Genomic DNA, 23,901 nt, shown 5'->3' with positions numbered 1-23,901 from the left:
AATAGTTAATGTTGGTACATTTTGCAGGGAGTATGTTTCTTAGCTTATACTATATATAGTATATATATATATATATATATATATATATATATATATATATATATATATATATATATATATATATATATATATATATATATATATATATATATATATATATATAAGGTAAGCTGTATATATATATATATATATATATATATATATATATATATATATATATATATATATATATATATATATATATATATATACTATATATACTATATACTATATATAGTATATATAGTATATAGTATAAAGGTATATAGTATAAAGGTATATTTTACATGATAAAAGGAAATTAGCATTTTGCAAGTGCTGTTCTTGCTTACTTTTATTGTTAGCTCAATTAAAAAGAGAAAAGAAGAAAAGCAAAGAAAAGCAAAGAAAAAAAATGTTAATTAGATGTAAAGTGAGAGTTTGACCACTAGGTGGCTGTGTCTCTCTTAACGCTCTTCTCTCCTACTCTGACTCTGTCAGCGAAGTAGAGCCGCATGAGGAAGTGGTAAAGATATTTTTCTCACCCACTTGCTGCAACCTTTTGACATATTTTGGTAAGTATATTCATTATTTCTTTCAGATTTAGTTTGTTTTTCTGAGTAACCTGTTCTTATTGTATACGTGCAATTTTCTCACACTGTTGCTGATACTGATAAAAGCTTGACACCCGAATGCTACATGGCAATCTAATAGAAAAAGGCTGTATGTCAAACGGCGATAAATTGTAAACGCAGTGCACTACATGTGACGCAGTAGCGATCTCGTGTCTGACCTTAAACAGTGAGCGTACAGAGGGAGAGCGATGGATTTGGGGTGCACCCGCAATCGGTGCTTTTGTGTATGGAGGGTTTGTTTTTGGATTAGTGTCGTATTGTGTTTCAGCTATATTGGTGTAAAGCTTTGTAACTTTAGTGAGAGAATAAACTTTAAAATATAGACAAAATATGTTTTAAAGTAGTGCATAAGACATGTTTAATGTAACTGCATTAAGAGTGTAAAATAAAAAAAAAGAAATTTATATTATAAATATCAGACATAACAGTGTGTATTTGGTTTGTAAATTGGTTTATAGCTTATTTTTAAAAAAGCATCAGAATAAATTGCACAATGTATAACAAATGTCTATAGTCTTATGAGTCAAAAAGACAAAATGTGTATTTTCTGTAACAGTTAAAGTGACAGTTGCAACATTTTATTAGAGGAATCACACACACACCCCTTCTTGTAGCCTATAATGTGGTGATCGATTTACTTTACATGTAACCAGCCAGTGGTCAGACACAGTTGCACTGTTTGCTTCACTTCTGGTTTTTCTCCCTGGTTTAATTTTGGTTCATACCCAGCCTCCGTTATCATCTGACATTAAGCAACACGTTTTTTCAGAGAAATTCAAGGCAACCTTCGCTATTTGTTTATACTGCAGCTCGGACTGCGTCACATGGCAGTGTAACACGCCGCAGGGAAAAAAAAAGCTATCTGCCCTCGTCCACATACATGAGCTTAAATAATCTAAAGGTAGCCTAGTGTTTCTGTGATTGATCAGGGAGAAAGCGTATAACATCATTTACACCCAGAGAGCACAGACAGTGTAAAAGAGACGACCACACTGCGCTTTCAACATGGAAAATTCATTCATTCATTCATTCATTCATTCATCCTAACCTGCTTTTGGTATGAGCAGCAACCAGATATCATCACATGCAAGTGGTAAAACATCTCATCTGATCCTGTATGCAGTGACACCACAAATAACTCAGCTTCTCTTCAGACATAAATTTTTTTTATTTGTTTAATATTATAAAGATGCGTTGTATAAACCAGGGTGGGTCCAAACCACTATAATCAGTGCTTCCTTTAATTAGGATTTTAAAAAAATGTCATCCTGTCCACTGTAGATCACATGACTTCATGTGCTACCAATTTACAGGTCTGAGACTGACAGAAACATGGACTTTATATATAAGACTGTATATATGAGTATCAGAGGGTCTATTAATATCACCAACTGTGTGAACTTCTTATTGGCAGTGGCAGTAAAAAAACATATACCAGTAGATTTATCAGAGACTTCTTCTTCTTCTTCTTCTTCTTCTTTCGGCTGCTCCCATTAGGGGTCGCCACAGCGGATCATCCGTCTCCATACCACCCTGTCCTCTATATCTGCCTCTTTTACACCAACTACCTGCATGTCTTCCCTCACCACATCCATGAACCTCCTCCTTGGCCTTCCTCTTTTCCTCCTACCTGGTGGCTCCATCTTCAGCATTTTTCTACCAATATAATTCATGTCCCTTCTCTGCACATGTCCAAACCATCTCAATCTCGCCTCCCTCACCTTGTCACCAAAACATCCTACATGTGCTGTCCCTCTAATAAACTCATTTCTAATCTTGTCCATCCTCATCACTCCCAACGAAAACCTCAACATCTTCAGCTCTGCTACCTCCAGCTCCACCTCCTGTCTTTTACTCAATGCCACTGTCTCTAATCCATACAACATCGCAGGTCTCACCACAGTCCTATAAACTTTCCCTTTCATTCTTGCAGATACTCTTCTATCACAAATCACTCCTGTCACTCTTCTCCACCCACTCCACCCTGCCTGCACTCTTTTCTTTACTTCCCTAACACACTCTCCATTACTTTGCACTGTTGACCCCAGGTACCTGAACTCCTCCACCTTCTCCACCACTTCTCCCTGCAACCGCATCACTCCACTGCCCTCCCTCTCATTCACACACATGTACTCTGTCTTACTCCTACTGACTTTCATTCCCCTTCTCTCCAGCGCATATCTCCACCTCTCCAGGCTCTTCTCAACCTGCTCTCTACTCTCACCACAAATCACAATATCATCTGCAAACATCATAGTCCAGGGAGACTCCTGTCTGACCTCGTCCGTCAACCTGTCCATCACCACTGCAAACAGGAAAGGGCTCAGGGCCGATCCTTGATGCAGTCCAACCTTCACCCTGAACCAGTCTGTCGTACCTACTGCTCACTTTACTGCCGTCACACTGTCCTCATACATGTCCTGCACCACCCTCACATACTTCTCTGACACACCTGACTTCCTCATACAATACCACAACTCCTCTCTCGGCACCCTGTCGTACGCTTTCTCTAAATCCACTAATACACAATGCAGCTCCTTCTGTCCTTCTCTATACTTCTCCATCAACATCCGCAAAGCAAATAAGGCATCTGTGGTGCTCTTCCTCGGCATGAAACCATACTGTTGCTCACAGATGGTCACCTCTTCTCTCAGCCTGGCTTCCACTACTCTTTCCCATAACTTCATGGTGTGACTGATCAACTTAATTCCCCTGTAGTTACTGCAGGTCTGCACATCTCCCTTATGCTTAAAGATCGGTACCAGCACACTCCTTCTCCATTCCTCAGGCATCCTCTCCCCTTCCAGAATCCTGTTAAACAATCTGGTTAAAAACTCCACTGCCATCTCTCCTAAACATCTCCACGCTTCTACCGGTATGTCATCTGGTCCAACCGACTTTCCATTCTTCATCCTCCTAATCGCTGCTCTCACTTCCTCCTTACTAATCCTATCTACATCCTGCTTCACCAACTCCACATCCTCCAACCTTCTCTCTCTCTGATTTTCCTCATTCATTAGCTGCTCAAAATACTCCCTCCATCTTCTCAACACACTCTCCTCACTAGTCAACACATTTCCCTCTCCATCCTTTATTGCTCTAACTTGCAGTACATCCTTCCCAGCTCGGTCCCTCTGCTTGGCCAATCGGTATAAATCCTTTTCTCCTTCCTTAGTGTCCAACCTCTTATACAGTTCCTCATATGCCTTTTCCTTGGCTTTCGCCACATCCCTTTTAACCTGCTGCCGCATCTCCTTGTACTCCTGCCTACTCTTCTCATCACTCTGTCGATCCCACTTCTGTTTTGCCAATCTCTTTCCCCTAATGCTCTCCTGCACTTCCTCATTCCACCACCACGTCTCCTTGTCTTGCTTTCTATTTCCAGATGTCACACCAAGTACTTGTCTAACTGCCTCCCTCATCACTCCTGCAGTAGTTGCCCAATCATCCGGCACCTCTTCACCACCACCAAGCCCCTGTCTGACCTCTTCCCTGAACCTCACACTACACTCTTCCTCCTTCAGTTTCCACCATCTTATTCTTCTTTCAAACCTTACTTTCCTCCTCTTCTTCTTCGCCTCCAAAACCATCCTACAGACCACCATCCGATGCTGTCTAGCTACACTGTCCCCCGCCAACACCTTACAGTCTCCAATCTCCTTCAGGTTGCATCTCCTACACAGAACATAATCCACCTGTGTGCACCTTCCTCCACTCTTATACGTCACCCTATGATCCTCCTTCTTCTTAAAATACGTGTTCACCACTGCCATTTCCATCCTTTCAGCAAAATCTACCACCATCTGCCCTTCCACATTCCTCTCCTTAAAACCATACCTACCCATCACCTCCATCACCTCTGTTCCCTTCACCTACATGCCCATTAAAGTCTGCCCCAATCACCAATCGTTCTTTCCTGGGTACACCATCTACCACTTCATCTAATTCACTCCAGAATCTTTCTTTCTCCTCCATCTCACAGCCAACTTGTGGAGCATAGGCACTGATGACATTTATCATCATCCCTTCAACTTCCACCTTCACGATCATCACCCTATCAGAAACTCTCTTCACCTCCACTACACTCTTGCTGTACGCTTCCTTCAGAATCACCCCTACACCATTTCTCTTCCCATCCACACCATGATAAAACAGTTTAAACCCACCTCCAATGTTCCTGGCCTTACTTCCTTTCCACTTGGTCTCCTGAACACACAACACATCTACCTTTCTCCTCTCCATCATATCAGCTATCTCTCTCCCTTTACCCGTCATAGTACCAACATTTAAAGTACCAACCCGAACCTCTACTCTCCTACACTGCTCCTTTTCCTGCCGTCTCTGTAGACGCCTTCCTCCTCTCCTTCTCCTCCTTCGGCCAACAGTAGCCCAATTTCCACCGGTACCCTGTCGGCTAACGATACCTGTGGCGGTCGTTGTTAACCCGGGCCTCGACCGATCCGGTATGAAATTCTCATTTGTGATCCGCATATTTGATTTGGCACATGTTTTACGCTGGATGCCCTTCCTAACGCAACCCTCCCCATTTACCCTGAACGCAGCAAAAATGATTGTTAACATTTTTGCCACAGATTTAAAATAATCAGGCGTGATGGAAAGCGCAGATCCAGGGCCAGCAGATGGAGAGGAGCGAATGGTAGAGCTACGCCCGAGGACACGCTCCAATCCGGAGGGAGCGGAGGACAGACGGAGCAGTAACGGTGGGCTGAACAGTCCTCCACCCTCACAACCTACTGTGGGAAGTCGAGTGGAGGGTGAAGGAGAAGCAGCCAGCACTAACAGTCCTCCAAGTTCCACATCCACCATCACAACGACTATTTCTGCCCCCATCACTGCTGCAGCCACTACCTCAGTTAGCAGCTTGTCCAATTCAGTACCTTCTTCAATGGCTGCGGCCAAAGAAAGGCCCAAACCAAGTCAGCCCTCACTGGCCTCGCAGATTCCTCCAGCTTCAGAACTCCAGCTTCGAGCACCAAGAGTCAACTGTCCTGAAAAAGTGGTGAGTCTTTGAATGTATATAAACAGGTACCTTAATTCCACTTAATTGTTGAGTCATTGATTTGATTGTGTGGATTATGTTTCCAAAAATAGATCATCTGTTTGGATTTGTCAGAAGAGATGTCCCTGCAGAAGCTCGAGTCCTTCAATGGGTAAAAATATTCACTGAGCTTTAAAATCAACCCAATTTTTACTTAAAGAAATCAATGGTTTATATGAGTTCTCATCTTTAGATCAAAGACGAACGCCCTGAATATCTCCCAGAAGATGATCGAAATGTTTGTGAGAACAAAGCACAAAATTGACAAGAGGCATGAGTTCGCCTTGGTGGTGGTCAATGATGATGCCTTGTGGGTGAGTAGAAAAGAAGCAACAGATACTAACTGTAATAAAACACAATCATTCGGCCAGCCAATAGCTTCAGATCCCTAAATCTAGTTTACCTTGTGCAAAATTTTTAAGAACTATCGATGACATCATTCTTTTGCATCTTATACCGCAGCAGTTTGCCAATACAAAAAACTGTATAATTTAACTATATGCACAAGAAGGTGAATCATGCATAGTCATTACAGAAGTATTTTCTGTAACTATGAGGCATGCTGTTAAAAAACTGACCCCCTTCAAGCCAATCATCAGTGCTGTGGTATAACTGCACAAGCTGGCATATTAGAATGTCTGATTACTGTGTTATTTATAAGTTTGTGTTCGTCCACTTCCAAAGCTGTTGTTACTGTTAATCCTAATCAGGCTCTCGTCCTCTCTCTCTTCTACCCAGTTATCAGGCTTCACCTCCGACCCACGGGAGCTGTGCAGCTGTTTGTACGATCTTGAAACAAATGTTTGCGAATCGTTCAGTATCCTTTTCATGTTCAAAATCAATGAATGGATCAAATGCCATATTACATGATTACTACAACAAAAAGCAAATAGCATTTCTTAACATGTTGAATTAGACCTGGAGGATCTGCTCAACGTAATGTAAGTGTCTTTTTTTTACACACTGAAGATGTTTCTTTTCAGTTTTCTACAACCGAACGCATTTCATGTCACACTGCATTTATTTGTAAATTGATCAGCGCACTTCTTTTGTTTAAATCAGAAGTACATTTTGAAACAATCAATTATAGACATTTATTGCAGTTTTTACAAGGTCAGAGTACAGAGTTGGCTATCCTCTTTACACAGTCTAGGTGATTTGAGAAGTTAATTTAGAGCCATTTTCTTGCAGCCTAAGATACCATAGTGAAATCTAAGCCAAGGTCTTTGGGGGGAATAAACAAAACAAAAGAAAAAAACAAAGATTTGTCGACCTCCACAAATCTGGTTTCTCTTTAGGAGCAATTTCCAAGCAACTAAAGTTACCCTGAGCATCTTTTTGCAACCCTGTGGTTACCCTGCAACAATTTGCAAACACTTGTATGCATCACAGAGACACTGCTGGAAAGAAGGATAAATAAAACCCCTGATGATGAACAAACTTTGGTTCAAAAGGTTCAACTGAACCCCAAGACTGCAAAAAAAAAGAACTGTAAAGGAATTGGATCAATCATCGACCAGATTATTAAGAGAGTCGTATATCAACCATCAGCTAAAAGGCTAACGAACTGGAATTAAAAACCAGTAACCAGCCTTTGCTGGGGGTTCTTCTCAGGTCAGATCAAATTAAAATTTGACTATAATGGTGGAAAAAGGGTGAAGACTTGAATTCAAAGAACATTAACCTGACTATGAAGCATGGAGGTGGCAGCATCGTGTTGTGAGGGAGTTTTGCTGGAAAAGGGACTGAATGGCCGTGTGAGGAAGATGTTTATAAATACTAAAGAACAACCTCAAGACATTAGCCAGAAATGTTAGAACTTGGTTTGCAACTGGGTCTTACAGAAGGACAGTGATCTTCAACATATCTCCAGAGTTATAGGAGAATAGCTTTAAGAGAAATAAGTAAAAGGGTTTGACATAACAGGAAATGTATGGTTTGGTAACATAGTAGAGAATGTGTGGAGTTGTAAATAAATGATTAGGTGTATGCAATATGAATATCAGAGCCTCTCAGAGTCTTGTGGGTGAAAAGAGTAAGCTTTTAGAACATAAACTAATAAATAAATTTGCATCCATTTATTCCTGGGACTGGGAAATTCTATGAACATTACGGTAATAGTTACACTCTAATTACATGCAGTTAAGCCTTCACTTTATTATTACAGTCTCCAGAAAATCGAGCTTCCACAGATGGACAACGTCCAGACGATCCCACCACCCTTTGTGGTCCGTACTCTCCTCATTTACAGTCGGCACGTAGGCCAGCTGCAGTTTAACCCGTCTGATGCTGTCAGTGTAAGTAAACACATCATTCCCAGTCATGCCATGCCAGTATTTTTATTTTTATTTTTTCTTAATTAATATGCTTTTCTGATTAAGTCTTGCGTTGTTGTGTTACAGAAAATGCTACGCTCTCCATACTTCTTCTTTGATGTCATTTACCTTCATAATGGCGCCGATGAGCAAATGGATGACAACAGCTGGAAGGTTATTTGATTTTCACAGTCTCTCTGTCATGCAGGCTTTGTTTTGAATATTTATTAATTCATTCATTCATTCATTCATTCATTCATTCATTCATTCATTCCTTTATATTTTTACAATTTTACTATACAAACCTAGAAGCCGTGAGGTCTTGACGCAGGAGACGCTTGTCATGTTTCGTATTAATCATTTTCGAACAAATCCAAATTCCAGGCAAAATTAACAGGGGTAAAACAAAAAATATTTCTGTCATGACACGTTTTCTTAGGGGACCCAAATAATAGTAGAAGATTTATAACACAGTAAATTCCCAATTCACTATGCAGTAAATGTTTCTTGTATAGGGAATGTATATCAGACATTTCACATAATACAAATATTAAAAGCCTACTGATAAATGGATAGAAATTGTTTAATTGGTGATTTTGTTGATTTGTATTTAATTGGGGGATTTTCTTTGGAATGATATGAGTCTCATTATATACAGTATCTCACAAAAGTGAGTACACCCCTCACATTTCAGCAATAATTGCATTATATCTTTTCAAGGGACAATACTATAGAAATGAAACTTGGATATATTTTAAAGTAGTCAATAAAGCACTATAGATTTACTGTCCTTTAATACTCAACATACAGCCATTATTGTCAAAATAGCTGCCAACAAAAGTGAGTACACCCTGAGTGATAACAGCTGTAACCACAAAGCCACATGCCCTATTCATCGTGTGTTTGTGTGAGATCGTGTGAGATGGCCGAGGCTATAAGAAGATCTGTAACACCCTGAAACCTGAGTTACAGTACAGTGGCCAGGGTGATACAGAGGTTTTCCAAGACGGGTTCTACTCGCAAGGCTCAATCAAAGAAGTTGCCGTGGGTCAGAAAAAAATAGACGCATGAGTGCTGCCATCATTGCTTTAGAGGTTGCAGAAGCAGAAGGTTCTTTCGTCAGGTGGTGGTCTAATGAGACTAAGATAAACTTGTTTGGCTCAGATGGTGTCCAGCATGTGTGGCGACGCCCTGGTGAGGAGCACCAAGAAAATTGTGTCTTGCCTACAGTCAAGCACGGTGGTGGTAGCATCATGGTCTGGGGCTGCATGAGTGCTGCTGGTACTGGGGAGCTGCGGTTCATTGTAGGAAACATGGATTTCAACATGTACTGTGACATTCTGAAGCAAAACATGATGACAATTTCTTCAGAAACTTGGCCGAACGACAGTTTTCCAACATTAGATGAAGTTTGCTGAGGTTGATGGTGATGGAGTGGCCAAGTATATCTCCAGGCCTGAACTCTATTGAGCACCTGTGGGGAATCTTCACGTGGAAGGTGGAGAAGCACCATGTGTCTAACATCCAGCAGCTCCATGATGTCAGAGGATGAAGAGGATCTCAGCAACAACCTGTGCAGTACTGGAAAATTCCATGCCCAGGAGGATTAAAGCAGTGTTAGATAGTGTTCACACTAAATATTGACACTTTGGACACAGTTGTGACATGTTCACTGAGGGTGTACTCACTTTACTTTTGTTGGCAGCTATTTTGACAATAATGGCTGTATGTTGAGTTATTTTTAGGAGACAGTAAATCTGTACTTCACATTGACTATATTCAAGTTTCATTTCTATAGTATTGTCCCTTTAAAGGGTATACTAAAATGGTTGCCAAAATGCGAGGTTTTTTTTTTTTGCTTTTTTTTGTATTATCACAATAAGGGTATATTACCTTTCTGTAGCTACTGTTTGTGTTCAGGCCTTTTGTCTTGTTTTGCATGTTTACTCTAACATCCTGTAAGAGTAGCTTCCCTCATGATTTCTGACCACCTCTCCTCCCCCGCAGGACACGTACGAATCCTTCTCAAAGTTGGACTCGAAGGGGATGTGCTACCGTTTCGAAGTGTCTCTATGTGGCCCAGCTATCGAGCTGCATAACTGCATGGCTAAGCTGCTGTGTCACCCGCTGCAGAGACCCTTTCAAAGCCATGCCTCCTACAGCCTGCTAGAGGGCGACGAGCCACCAGAGATCGAGGCCACGGTGTAGAGCAGCACTCATTAACCCTGCTCCTGGAAATAGCACTGTAAAGCTCAGTTCCAATATTGATATAACACTTTTATCTGGACAATCAGTGTTGCTGATGCTCCTAGAACTGTGTTGGAATCGTCTTGAATTCTGTAAGATGGTGCAACAGATATTCCACGAACAGGATTAATTAATGAAGGACTAGTTGACGAAGCATCTTACCCTGAGATTCCTAACGATGGACACGTTCAATGCTAAGGAAAAAAAAACAAGAAATCTAGTTGTCTTTATATGTGGACTGCTATGGATTTTCTTTAGCATTGAGACGTTCAAGGGGGGAGGGATTGCCTTTTTTTTTTCACTGCTTCCATGCAGGATTTTTCTGTCTGCTTTTTAAATGTATGCCTTTTGTCTTTTATATTTTAATCGTTCATTAAGTTAATGTAGCCACCAAAAATCTTTTTTTTTAAATCGTTGTTCTTTTTCTTTTTGGCATAAATGAAAAACCCTTGTGTCTAGATTGGTGAATGTGTAAATCCTTCTCTTTGTTTTTTAAATGCCAGGGTTGAAAGTATACTGAAATGTGTGATCACTAGAACATGTAACGTTCTGGAGTGGTGTTCTGGCGAGTAAGGATGCGGTTGAATAAAGCATGAATAATGAAACGATAAAGAGCAAATGAGTTTGTTGAATGTAAATCTGCAATACATCACTGACACATCATAACTTTAAGTCAGTTTTTTTTTTCATATTCACTAGACATAAATCTCCTTTATATTCAAGTTTGTTTGTCACATGTACAGATGTCAGTTACAGTTTGTACGATGAAATGCTTAAGTGAGGCACCAGGCAAACTACAGCAATGTTAAACATTAAACAGTAAAAAGATGAGGAAAGTGTATTTTATATATATATATATACACAGTACAGACCAAAAGTTTGGACACACCTCATTCAAAGAGTTTTCTTTATTTTCATGACTATGAAAATTGTAGATTCACACTGAAGGCAGCAAGACTATGAATTAACACATGTGGAATTATATATGGAATTATATACATAACAAAAAAGTGTGAAACAACTGAAAAATGTCATATTCTAGGTTCTTTGATTACTGCTTTGCACACTCTTGGCATTCTCTTGATGAGCTTCAAGAGGTAGTCACCTGAAATTGTCTTCCAACAGTTTTGAAGGAGTTCCCCGAGAGATGCTGGGCACTTGTTGGCCCTTTTGCCTTCACTCTGTGGTCCAGCTCACCCCTAAACCATCTCGATTGGGTTCAGGTCCGGTGACTGTGGAGGCCAGGTCATCTGGCGCAGCACCCCATCACTCTCCTTCTTGGTCAAATAGCCCTTGATGCCTTCAGTGTGACTACAATTTTAATAGTCATGAAAATAAAGAAAACGCTTTGAATGAGAAGGTGTGTCCAAACTTTTGGTCTGTACTGTATATATGTATGTATGTGTGTGTGTGTGTGTGTGTGTGTGTGCAAAAAAAAATACACAGTGTCCAAATCCTAACTACAGCCTCCCAGTCATTTAGCAACATTACAGGGACTTTTCTTTATTACATGCTGTAATCACTGTCCTGTATAAGTTCAGTTGGCACATACCCAATAAATTTAATCATTGTTAAACTATGAGATAAAATGCACCTGGCCCAGTATGACACAAAAATGACAGTATAGTGCAGAATAGGAACAATCTTTTCCCAGTCTTCAGTTTTCCAATTTTGATGAACCTGTGAACACTGTAGTAACAGATTTCTGTTCTTGGCTGACAGGAGCGGAACCTGATGTGGTCTTCTGCTTTTGAAGCTCATCCACTTCAAAGTTGATGTCTTGCACATGCTGAGATACTTAAATGTTCACAGGGTAGTTATTTGAGTCGCTGTGTCCATCCTGTCAGCTTAAACCAATCTGGTCTTCTGATTTTTTAACAAAGTGTTTCAGTTTGCCGAATTGACCACTCTTACAAAATATACCACTCTATTAACTTCTCAGGAGATCATACATTAATAAATTACACAAACCAGCCTGTCATCAACAACCATGACAATTTATATGTAAGGGAAGTGGTCATTTCAAGATCAACATGGTTTGATGGAGGATCCGCTGTAGCGACCCCTAATGGAAGAAGCCGAAAGGAAGAAGAGTTTGTTTCTTTTTCATGTTGTTGTTTGCTGCATTTGTTCTGTGCAAATCGTTTAAAAAAATTTTTGAAGGTTACTTTATGAAGCTTTGATGTCGTTTCCCACCATTTGAAACCTGACTTGCACCATTCACCAAATAATTGTCGGAAGAGTTTTAATGGTTGCGTTAATCTCGCTTATAATTTCCTTTTCTTCAAGCCAATAATTAGTAACCTGTAACCTCCTTATTTCTCAGAAACCAGGCACGCCAGCCCAAATTCAATTCCCAGCTTTTGCATACATTCTCAGAAAAGGGGCCTGCGCGTTTGCCCTTATGTGATTGTGTGCAATCTAACGTGACCTCTCCCCACTGACTCTTGGTACACAATGGTGTGTTTGGATTGTAACACTGAAACAATGTCAACAAGTCAACAAAGCCATTTAAGCCAGCTGTTGGTCCTATCAATGTACCTTGTTGTCGCAATGTCAGTGTTAATGCCAATTTTATCTTTCATCTTTCAAAAACACGAGATTATACCTTTAGTTGCATCAATATTACCACTGATTTTACACAATTGACTATTTAACTATATAAAAAAATCCAGTAAGGCAAGCTGATTTAAAAAAAAATTACTACAGATTTTCCATAGGCTTTTAAAGGAAAAATAACATACCACAAATAAACAACATATTAAATATTGCATAGGTCTATTTGCTTCTTAAAATCGATCTGTTATCTGTTATATTACTTTCTGCCCTTTTTAAAAAGCATCCTCATAAATTATGCTTTCCTCTGAGGACACATCAGAGTGGAGACAATAGGCTGCAGGAAAACCCCTGGCTTTCGTTATTTTCCCTTTTCACACCCGTCCCGGACAGGAGATGGGGCACTGAACAGGGCTCTGAACGTCATCGGTGCAAACTAAGAATTACCCGGCCTGGGAATATTTGTTATTTGTTCCATCAAAAAAAAAAAAAAAAAGAGCTGACAGGTCACTATTGTTGTCCTTCTTGTCCCAGCAATGCTTACAGCAGTAGCACAGGATGCTGAGGTTTCGATGGCTTATTTTGAACCCTCATGTTTATGTGTGGCTTTTTTTGATCAAGGAAGAGATAGAGGGAGGTTTGGATATTGTCATTTACTCGCGAGTTGCTTTTCCTGTGCCTCAACTGGTCAAAGTTTACTCTTCGAGAGGAAAGGGTCGGGAGCATGGAAATAAATTAGAAAAATGAGTAAACACAGTGTACACATGCACTCGTGTGCTGAAAAATAGCACGTGGTGGTGGAATAAATCGTTATTTTTTTTTTTACAAGATAAACAGTTTGTATTAAAGCTTTATATCAATATACTAATTATAAAACAATGAATCATCAAGATAATGTTTGAAGAGGCATTTGGCATGATGAAGATGATGGAGAAGATCTAAATCAATCTGAGCAATGAATAAACAGAAAAATATTCCAAAACTGAAGAAACCTTGTGTGGGGCATTTCAGAGTAGAATCACTTTCTAGGTTTGTTGCAGTGTTGGCGCCACGAGCGGGCCCTGGGGGGCATGGCCCAGCCACATGAGTCACTGGACCCCTTACTTCTCAAAATAATAACCAACTTAATAATTAATAAAAAAAATACTGATTAAAGAATGAAGAGAATAAATAAATAAATAAATAAATAAAAAGATTACTAACCCATAATGCAGTGCTAACATAGTCAGCCAGTTACATGCTGCCACTATGTCAGTAATGTAAATCTGTAGGCTAAATGGTCAGTGAAATCATTATTCTAAAGTTCGTTTAAACATTTACCAAAACACTGTTTTATTTAAAAAATCTTGGACAATAGATATAAGAAAATGGTTCGTCTTGTTCTTTAACAAGAAAATGTAATTCCTCCTCCTCTCGTTGTCTGCAGCGCTTCTAAAGGTAAGACACCCTTTTGCTTTAGTAGCTACATTTGGTTATATGCTGATGGTTAATTTGCGTGTGTTTTCGTGAGTCTTGCACTTTAGAGTTATGATAAATTATAGTTTACAGTGAGTGACACGTTTATTTTATGTTTATTGAAGTATAATAATTATAATAATAGTATGTGAACGAGATAGGCCCCCCAGTTAAACATCAGGCCCCCTCATTCTGTATTCTCTGGCGCCGACACTGGTTTGTTGGTAATTATGCAATTAAGTGGGGACTTACCCGACTTAATCCACCTCTTCATACTACCACTATCATGTCTGTGCCACTTACATCATCTGGAGCAGTCAATATTTGTTGAATAACATGAAAGAAACATTTATATTTAAATAAAATACAACCTACTCACCAGAGATGCAGACTCATAATTTGCACCGCCTCTCAGAGGCTGTAAACCAGTAGTACAGCTCATATTTACTGATCTGGAAGTGGCGAACAAACCCTTTCCCGGGCTGAGATCAAGCTAGCTAGCTTCGGGGTTGGCCGACCACTCCTCAAGATGTCTAGCTTTTCTTCTAAATGGATTTTTACGTATGTTCGAGACCAAATCAATTTCTCTTCCTCAGTCATAAAAAAAACTCAGTTAGACTAAAAAAAGTCTAACTCTGATGTATTAATGTGTGCAGATCGCTACAAACGAGTTTTGCTAGTCCAACTTGGCTGTAACAGTTTCGCACTGACTAACCAATCCGAGTAGAGAAAAATGCTGATGCTATTCTTGGCCAGCTAGCTGGCCCTGTGAGGCGAATTTGAAATCTGATTGGTTAAAGAAACAGAGCTATTGATAATATAGTCTAAGGTTCATTGGCCAGCACTACTGATTGTGAAGGTCCTGCGCAGATTAGATTGACATGGCAGCACATAGAGGCTGAAATCTGATTGCCCAAAAAAAAAATCTAAGTGACAGCCCACCACTGCCAGAAGTAATGAAACTATCCAACACTCCACTACATTTTCATTGTCTGCTTTGATCATCCTGGTCATTAAAGGAAAAAGTGGAAATTCTTAATAGAAAGAGTAATTTTTTTTAACTATATTACAACAAGGGGATATCATTTTTGCAACAGACTTTTTTTTAATAAGAAATAAAACTCAATCTGGTGCTGTTATCAGAACATAATCAACAGGATAATTACATAATGCAGAAATTTTCTAATAATGTTAATATAAAATGCAAATTTTTCTTGTACTGCAGTGATTTCCCAAGGACTACATTGTTTATTAAGTAAAGAGCGACATGTCAAAGATCTTTTCCATTTAGAGTTATGTTGAATGGAGAGAGAAGCCTACAAAACATGCTAGTTCCTGTTATCACTTAAATTAGAACAGCCATAAACAGTCCATTTCCTCACTGGTCTGTCTTTTTATTTGTGGAAATCGCATAGCAAAAATCATTGGAGACGCCTTCCTATAATGTGAATCCTCATTCCATCATATCAACAATAAATTGGTTTATTTTGAGTATCCACTATGGCGTATCTTGTGTTAGTTGTTACTATGGTACAATAATATCAATAAAAGCAATCAAGTAAAGAAAAACTTCTGTACCAGTCATGGTACCAGTCAAAAGAATTTCCTGCCAATCAGATTTGAGAATGTAGTAGCAATGTGATATAAAACATATTAAATCAATGTATATATATAAATATATTTTTAATCCAGAAAGGCCCCAAATTGCTAATTTCTGGGTGATATAATTACAGTGTTAACGTCAACATTAACAGTCATGAGCCGTTACTATGATTCATGATTGGCTGTTCTGTGTATCTCCAACCACACATCAGCACAGTGTGAAGTACAGATAACTATTTGGAGGAGGGTCAGGAAAGAACTGCCCTGCAGGATGTGGACACCAGCATATATAAGCACAGCAGTGATGCAAAACCTAGTAGTTGTGTGTACATGGCACATATGTAATTAGAAGGCTTCAAGACTTTAGCAATTCTACTTGTCTGACAAAGTTTTTTTTTCGGCAGAAATGTACAACAGCAGTTATACTCGGCCCAAAGTGGCGATGAAGGCCCAGGACATACGCAGGTCGAAGGGAAAAGGCTGCGGGTATTATCTGCGCATCATCTTCTTCTTCTCTTCCCTGATACAGTCTCTGATCATCGTGAGTCTAGTGCTCTTCTTAGTGTATGGACAGCCGGAAAAGAGCGCTGATGAGAAAAGGGTGGCGGAGCTGGAGCAGATTTTTAACAAGCTCTCAATGGACAACACCAATCTGAGGAAGGACAACGTCAACCTCAATGCCACGCTTAAGATCAAAATAGATGAGAAGGATGCAGCTTATAAAAAAGTGACAAAACTCACAGCAGACTTGGATGCTGCCAAATTAAATAACACAAAACTTTTGCAAGCACTAGTAAGTCTTCATTGTTTTCAAATAATGTGCATTTTGGGAATGTTTTATTGGTACTGCAGGAACATAAAAGATAGAATTTGAGTGATATTGTATGGTCTTCTTTTTGTGTGTTCTTTAAAGGCTAGTTGCAATTCAAATAAGACGCCTCTGCTTCGGAGTATATCCCCATGTCCACAAAGCGGTGCTTCAAGTGGTAAGTTTGATAATTTTTGCATAAAAAAATATACTGGGCTAAATTTAAATCATCACTGTACTTGAAATTGTACCCTTCACATTTCAGAACAAACAAGATACTTACAAACTCTCTTGGAACAACAGAAGTCTCTGTATGCAATTGTCCAAGCCAATTTCAGCCAAACGGTGCAAAACCTCAAGTTTAACTTAAACAATGTGATGAGAGATAAAAATATGCACGAGATGACCACGATAACACTAAAAAAAGAGTCAGAGGACCTGTCTTCTGAGCTCAAACTTTACAAAAAAAAGTGTAAGGAGGACTTTGTCGCGTTACTTCAGGGCATACAGGTTGTCACGACCGCCTTCCTCACTAAGATTGACAGCCTCTTCCCCAACAGCTTTACCTTCCACCTTACTTGTGCAAATCAACAAGAACAAATGCGGAATATCCATGCAAACTGCACAAACCTTTCCCGGCAAGTAGAAGACAAGTTCCAGAACTACCTGAACATGGTTGGCGAAAAAGTCTCAGCCCTCCAGGCTGAGAGCAGCCGGCTGGAAGTTGAAAACACACGCCTAAAATCTAATGGTGAGAAGTGTGACAAGGAACGCACTCAGGTAGCCGATCAGTGCACAAAGACTCTTCAGGAGCAACAGCAAACACATGACACCAAGGTGGAGCAATTGCTGAAAGATTATAAAGAACTGCTCCAGGAAAAGCAGATGCTTCAAGCTACATGTCTACCAAAGGTAAGAAACCTTAAGCACTGAAAAATAGATGCAACAGTATCATTCAGCAAGTATCAGTTTTGTTATTTAGCTGCAGTAGACATTAAACACAAAGTAAAATGTCCAGTACAGCACCACAGGTCCACTGATTATAACTTTATTAAACTTTTTAAATAAGCCAGAATACAGAAGTGTTTTAAGCCATATTTCCTTTTTCTAAAGTAATCTCGCCATCACATTGTGTTCTTCGAAAGCTTAGCAGATTATCCTTACTTGTTTCACAGCCCCCTGTGCCAAAACCAAGTGGAAACGAATGGTTATTTGCACAGCAGAGACCGAATTTCGCTGGAACAAACACTGGATTCCAAAGCAAACCAAGCAACAGTCAACCACCAAAGGTACTTGACTACAGGTTTTTTTTTATGAATAACTAAATTGCTTCCTTTATTTTAAAGACTCACACATGGCACAAAAATTTGAAACCTTTTCAAAGTTCTGACTCTTCTGAATCTATAGCGATTAATTTTTTTGTTGTTGTTGAATAACAGAAAATCATTCAGATACAGGTCAAGAGTTTCATGTAAAGTGCATATCAAACATCAGAATAAAAAGAAAACAAAAAATTCGGATAGCTGTGAATTTACTTGTAGAATAGCTGTTGGTGCCAGATGATCTGGTTTGACTATTTTTGAATTCAGTTAGGATTTTCACACACAAAATGGTGTGTGGTTCTGTGGGTAGAAGTGCCATGTAGTAAGAGATATCAGAGAAACAAAATTGCCAAATATATTTAATTTACCAGGCCTAGGCTGCTGTAACTCAATCACTCTACACCCACAATAAGCTAAAAGGTCTCTAAAAAAAAAACCTTGTGGTGAAAGAGTTTCACCAGATGAACACCACTTCAGATTTTACTCCTGTCAGCCAAGAACAAGAGTCTAAGGTTATGTAGCTAAGACCAGAAAGTAATTAGAAATAAAAGCTTTTATTTCCAGTCTTAACTGATCCAGTATTGGTGAGTCTGTCTATTATAGTCTGTGAATCTTGTTCTGGGCTGAGAGGATTGGAACCTGGAAAGCTTGGACGCATTCAAAACATGGTGCATTCTGAGATGCTTTCCTGCTCACTATGATTGTAAAGAGTGATTATTTGAGTTACTATATTCTTTATTTTTCTAAAATTAGTCGTTTCTGAAATGCATAAAACCAGTCTGGCACAAACAACCATGTCATGGTTTAAGTCACAGAGATCAAACTATTTCCACATCCAGATATTTGATGTGAACATCAACTAAAGCTTTTTACTGTATCTCTATGATGATTGGATGATAGGAAACTGTATGAATCTGCAGGTCTTCCAAATAAAGTGTATATAGTATTAAATTGCATATATACCATAATAGCTTGGCAGTTCACTGTTTTTTTTGTTTGTTTGTTTTTTTAGATTTAAGACAGAATCTTTTTACAGAAATGTATGGAATACTGAAAATGCATGTGTTATTTGTCCTAAACTGTTAATAATACATTTATATCTCTTGGTACAGGTCAGGTGAGCAGTGAGGAATGAGATGCAAGTGACAGACAGTATATGTCATCTTCAGTCCCGTCTCAGACAAACGCCTCAAAATGTGTAATTTTAAGTCTCTAACTTTCATGAGTTTAAGGTGAATTGTAAAAGTATTTGATGGGTAGGCATTTATAATACTGTGACAGTATTAATCAGCTGTACCCATTCCGTTGTACATGATTGTATTACCAGTTCTTAGTCGTTTGTACATCAAAACATGATTTTTTTTGTGTGTAAAATTATCAATAATAGTATATATACAATGTATAAAATATCTCAGGGAAACATAGCCATGACTACATTCATTTTTTAAACCGACTGAAATTATCTTCACTGTGAACTTATGGAATGTTAAACACTGAGAATGTTAGATGAATAGCAATTTATTTTTTGTAAATTAAAAATGACTGTTGTTAACAATGCAAGATTACCATTTAGCCTTACATATCCTCTTGCAAAGGCTGGGGTAAAAGCAATCTGAACAAGGTGTACTGTAAATTTCTTTTTTTTTTTATATATTAACATTTTTGTAATATTTAAATTTGCATTTTCTAATCATTTAATGCATATCACACTTATTTTATTACATCATAAAATAATTTTGATTTCTCAATGACCTGCATCTACATAAATATTTTTTAAATAATTGATTTTGTTCTTGTTATTACTTGATGAACATACACAGCTTATGCATATTGTACTTTTTATCGTACTGAAAAAGTAAATTTTACGTCCAGGAATCATGCTATGTGGTTGCAATAGTGGACAATTACAAACTAAATGTAATTTGTTACTATACTTAAGTAGATTTTTGTTGTATTTACTGAAGTATTTACATTTGAAAAGACTTTAACTTCAATACATTTCAAAGTCAAATATCATATTTTTTACTTACTATATTTTGTGAAATCAGTCAACGTAACTAAATGTGCAAAATTACCATTCAACCACCAATCAGGGTAGAGCACGCTTTGATAGGTTTTGATTGCTGCTTGGTTGAATCTACTTAACACGAACATACAGTGCAGCGTCAGTTCAACAGCAAGCAGTTTTTTGATAGTAATAAATGATGGAAGAAACTCCTGCCTAAATTTCTTTTTTTTTTTTTTTTTTTTAAAGAAGTTAAGCAGATGATGTTATCATTATAATTGAAATAGCTATTAATTAATCTTTTACTCATTAATATCATTCTATTAATAGATTGGTGTGCTAAGAGTAACATTAGAGTCTTTTCACATAAACTAAGTTGATTAAGCAAAGAGTCTTGTGAGAAAAATATTAATAGGAACATTATAGTTGCAATAAATTATAGTACTTTGGATACTTTTGTACTCGAGTGAAGGTTTAAAGTAAGCAAAGAGGAAATGCAGGCAAGTCCAGAATTCAACACAGCAGTTATATGTGGAAACAAATAGTATTCACTTTCCAGTGATTACTTCTTTTGCTATGTTTAAACTGAAGGATATAATATGATTTTTTTCCCCCCAACTGCTTTTGAAGTGACTCTACAGCAGTTGGATGAAATAAATTATTTGAATGACTTTTTATTATTATTTTTTATAATCTAAACATCATTTAACTGATAAGTATTCATCCCAAGTTGTCCCACAGGTGCCTCTAAGATTTTTAGTTGTAATTTTAGTTGTAGTGTTTACAATGTAAAATCCAAAGATAAATGACAAACTAAAACTTTTGACATGATAAATCAGATTCTAATGTATTTAAATTAGCTGTTGCAAAACATCAAAAGATTAATAAGACGGGGGGGAAGGGGGTGGGTTGAATACTTTCTCGGCACCGTGTCATGACATTTTGTATAAAATTATGCATAATATCGCAGTTAATCATTCTAAAACAAATAGTTCAGGATTATTAACAGACGATATACCCCCTTTCTTTTGGCTTCTCCTATTAGGGGTCACCACAGCGGATCCTCCGCAAGTATGATTTGGCACGTTTTTACGCTGGATGCCCTTCCTAACGCAACCCTCCCCATTTACCCGGGCTTGGGACCGGCACTAAGAGTGGCTGGGGTCGGTTCCCTGACCGGGGATCGAACCCGGGCCGCAGTGGTGAGAGCGCCGCATCCTAACCACTAGACCACCAGGGACCCCAAATAACAGACGATATAAAAAAAGTAAAACTTCTAAGATTTAAAAGAATGTTTCTATACTTATGCTTCTTTACATATTTACATTTCCATAAAGATGGATGCAACAAAGAAAACCATACCTCAAGAAATTGGCCCCCATTACTCAAGTACACTAGTAACTTTTTTGTTACTTATATATACTATATTTATATAACCTTAAACATCATTCTTAAGGAAGAGGGATAACAAAAAACACCTCATTCTTCATCCTACCACATAGGTCTTGGTGTTATTCTAAGCACCATCTGTTTTATGAATTGGAATACAGTACATACTTTGCTTGCAGAAAGTGCGTGGTGTGATTTGTGAGACCTTCTAACCTCTGTATGGTCCTGCAGTGGGCTGAACATGGCATGACGTCATTTGGGATGAATTGTAGGAAAAGGTGAGGGTGCAGTGTGCTGCCTTAAGCGCCTTTCTGAAGTGCACAAGGCAATGCCATCAGAGGGGTGAGGAGTTCAACAAACGAGCATAAATATTTAAATGAAGGTCGGATTGACAGGAGAACAAAGACCTGTGGGAGCCCCATTAAGCTGTTTGCTTCCTTTACAGCCAAAAGATCATCCACAACGTTTACTTTGGATCAAAAAAGGCACACTTAGCAGTTTTTATTTAACCCCCTATATACCACAAAAACAATCTTTGCCAGAGGTTAAAAAAAATTAAACTATTATAAAAGATTTCTTAGTGTGTGATCATTTAAATACAATTTGAATTATTATACACCTTTTAAATGAAAATTCATATAAACTCTTCAATCTTGTGTACAAGTATGTTTATACACGTAACTATATGACGTCTATTTTACACATTTTATGTCCGACTCGACATATTTTTACAAAAGGATTTCACATGTATGGCTCAATCATGCCACTTTCAACGTGTATTTTTTTAACACTACCCCTCCATGAGTTATGAGTACAGTGTTGTTGACAGTTCCCATGGAAATGTCATTTGTACTTGATGGAGTCTTTAATTATTTACCACAATTTGAGGCAGATAGAAACCATCACAGAATTTGTAATGATTTAAATAATTTTAATAGGAACTGTACACTGCCTGCTCAAGAAAATTCCACCTACTGCACTCTTTTGATCAACTGCTTTTTGATTATAGTTTCATTGAGCTTACAGTATGCAAGGCCCAACATTTATTTTGATTCAGAGTTGCATGACGTTCAAGTACAGGTAAGTTCAATATCTTGTACTAATAATGTAAGACTCATTGTGTAAATTCTTCTCCAGCACATCCCAAATATTCTTAATGGTGTTTAAGGTCTGGACTCTGTGTAGGTCAATCATTGAGTAAAAATTATGCCTCATGCATAAACCACTCATTGACATTTTAAACCTGATGAATCCTGTCACCATGGTCTATACCTGTGCCATAAGGGAAGAAAAAAATCCATTGATGGAAAAACGTGGTCATTCAGTGTATTCAGGTAGTCAGTTAAAAGACAGGAGGTGGAGCTGGAGGTAGCAGAGCTGAAGATGTTGAGGTTTTTGTTGGGAGTGACTAGGATGGACAGGATAAGAAATTAGTTTATTAGAGGGACAGCAAATGTATTATGTTTTAAGGACAAAGTGAGATAGGCTCAATTGAGATGGTTTGGACATGTGCAGAGAAAGGACATGGCGTATATCGGTAGGAGAATGCTGAGATGGAGCCGCCATGAAGGGGAAATGAGGAAGACCAAGGAGGAAGTTTATGGATGTGGTGAGGGAGGACATGCAGGTAGTTGGTTTGAAAGAGGCAGATGTAGAGGACCGGTGGGTATGAAATGGATGATCCGCTGTGGTGACCCCTAATAGGAGCAGCCGGAAGAAGAAGAGGTTTACCATTATTTGGGCACATAACATTGCTTAATCTAGCCCTGACAAACTGAAGCATTCCCAGATCATTACATGTTCATAATAATGTGTGTAATGAGTCAAAATTAGACGTGGGCCGTCACGACCAGGAAGTTTAAAATGTACATGGAGTATACTTTTGTTCGTTCACAAAGCGCTCTGTGTGTATGTGTTAAATTGTCTTACATTGTTTGTCAAAAGACAAGCAAACAAGAAAGTTATGCACACTTTTCAGCTGTGTGTGTGGCTTGCTTGGGTGAGGAGCTCGGTTCTTGAGAGTTCTTGGTCGGTTCTTGCTGTGCTCGTATGTCTCTGCGCTCGCTCTGCTCCCACTGGGCACTCTTCAAAGAGGGTGCCCTTACTCCTCGCAGTTCTGGCCCCGCTCCTGCCGAGGCAGAGTGTCGAGCTAGCTCATGGGGTTTGCAGATGGACCTTGCAGACATTGCAAAGGCTGTGCTCTGCGACACCGAGGTCCATGAGTTAATAGAGGTTGTGACCCGCGCCGCAGCCAAACTCGATATAACTTACGAGCGCTTTCTGACACCATTGCCACAACCTCCACGTCGGGGTTCCCTGTTCTTTCCCGACCTGCACACTGGAGGTGTCCAGGTCATGTATGAAGCATCGCATCTTGCACTCCCCCTGTCAGGGATCCTGCGCGGGGCTCTGCATCAAAGTCCTGAGAAGTGACAGAACTGAAAACATCATCTTCTATAAGAGGGCTTGGACGAAATAGTCCTGACATAG

At 38.8% G+C, this 23,901-nt stretch overlaps 2 protein-coding genes and 1 long non-coding RNA gene across 3 annotated transcripts; 2 read left to right on the top strand and 1 right to left on the bottom strand.

Moving 5' to 3' along the window:
* Nucleotides 1-478: 478 nt before the first annotated feature.
* On the top strand, nt 479-10,886 carry babam1 (BRISC and BRCA1 A complex member 1). Its single transcript, XM_083558600.1, has 9 exons — nt 479-593; nt 5,246-5,673; nt 5,766-5,824; nt 5,906-6,026; nt 6,451-6,529; nt 6,629-6,653; nt 7,880-8,009; nt 8,115-8,201; nt 10,035-10,886. The coding sequence occupies exons 2-9, from the start codon at nt 5,266-5,268 to the stop codon at nt 10,233-10,235; spliced, it is 1,110 nt and encodes a 369-aa protein (XP_083414726.1). The 5' UTR covers nt 479-593; nt 5,246-5,265; the 3' UTR covers nt 10,236-10,886.
* LOC310735688 lies at nt 630-5,340 on the bottom strand. Its single transcript, XR_014536361.1, has 2 exons — nt 5,205-5,340; nt 630-2,106 (listed from the first exon to the last, which is right to left on the bottom strand). It is a non-coding gene; the product is annotated as an uncharacterized lncRNA (long non-coding RNA).
* A 5,251-nt stretch (nt 10,887-16,137) lies between the features above and the next one.
* Nucleotides 16,138-19,798, top strand: plvapb (plasmalemma vesicle associated protein b). Its single transcript, XM_083558828.1, has 5 exons — nt 16,138-16,680; nt 16,801-16,873; nt 16,961-17,607; nt 17,871-17,984; nt 19,130-19,798. The coding sequence occupies exons 1-5, from the start codon at nt 16,294-16,296 to the stop codon at nt 19,136-19,138; spliced, it is 1,230 nt and encodes a 409-aa protein (XP_083414954.1). The 5' UTR covers nt 16,138-16,293; the 3' UTR covers nt 19,139-19,798.
* Nucleotides 19,799-23,901: the final 4,103 nt, after the last annotated feature.

The sequence above is a fragment of the Silurus aristotelis genome (genome assembly GCF_946808225.1).
Source record: "Silurus aristotelis genome assembly, chromosome: 13".
Classification (NCBI taxonomy): Eukaryota; Metazoa; Chordata; class Actinopteri; order Siluriformes; family Siluridae; genus Silurus; species Silurus aristotelis.
The sequence above is the reverse complement of the archived record's forward strand: the minus strand, read 5'-3'. Positions and strand labels throughout refer to the sequence as shown.

What these genes read in the sequence shown, in the direction of transcription:
- babam1 (XM_083558600.1), top strand. Translation starts at nt 5,266, where the DNA reads ATGGAAAGCGCAGATCCAGGGCCAGCAGATGGAGAGGAGCGAATGGTA. An exon ending in TCAACTGTCCTGAAAAAGTG is followed by an intron (nt 5,674 to 5,765) that starts GTGAGTCTTTGA and finishes TTCCAAAAATAG; the next exon opens with ATCATCTGTTTGGATTTGTC. An exon ending in AAATGTTTGCGAATCGTTCA is followed by an intron (nt 6,530 to 6,628) that starts GTATCCTTTTCA and finishes ATGTTGAATTAG; the next exon opens with ACCTGGAGGATCTGCTCAAC.
- plvapb (XM_083558828.1), top strand. Translation starts at nt 16,294, where the DNA reads ATGTACAACAGCAGTTATACTCGGCCCAAAGTGGCGATGAAGGCCCAG. An exon ending in CAAAACTTTTGCAAGCACTA is followed by an intron (nt 16,681 to 16,800) that starts GTAAGTCTTCAT and finishes TGTTCTTTAAAG; the next exon opens with GCTAGTTGCAATTCAAATAA. An exon ending in ACAAAGCGGTGCTTCAAGTG is followed by an intron (nt 16,874 to 16,960) that starts GTAAGTTTGATA and finishes TTCACATTTCAG; the next exon opens with AACAAACAAGATACTTACAA.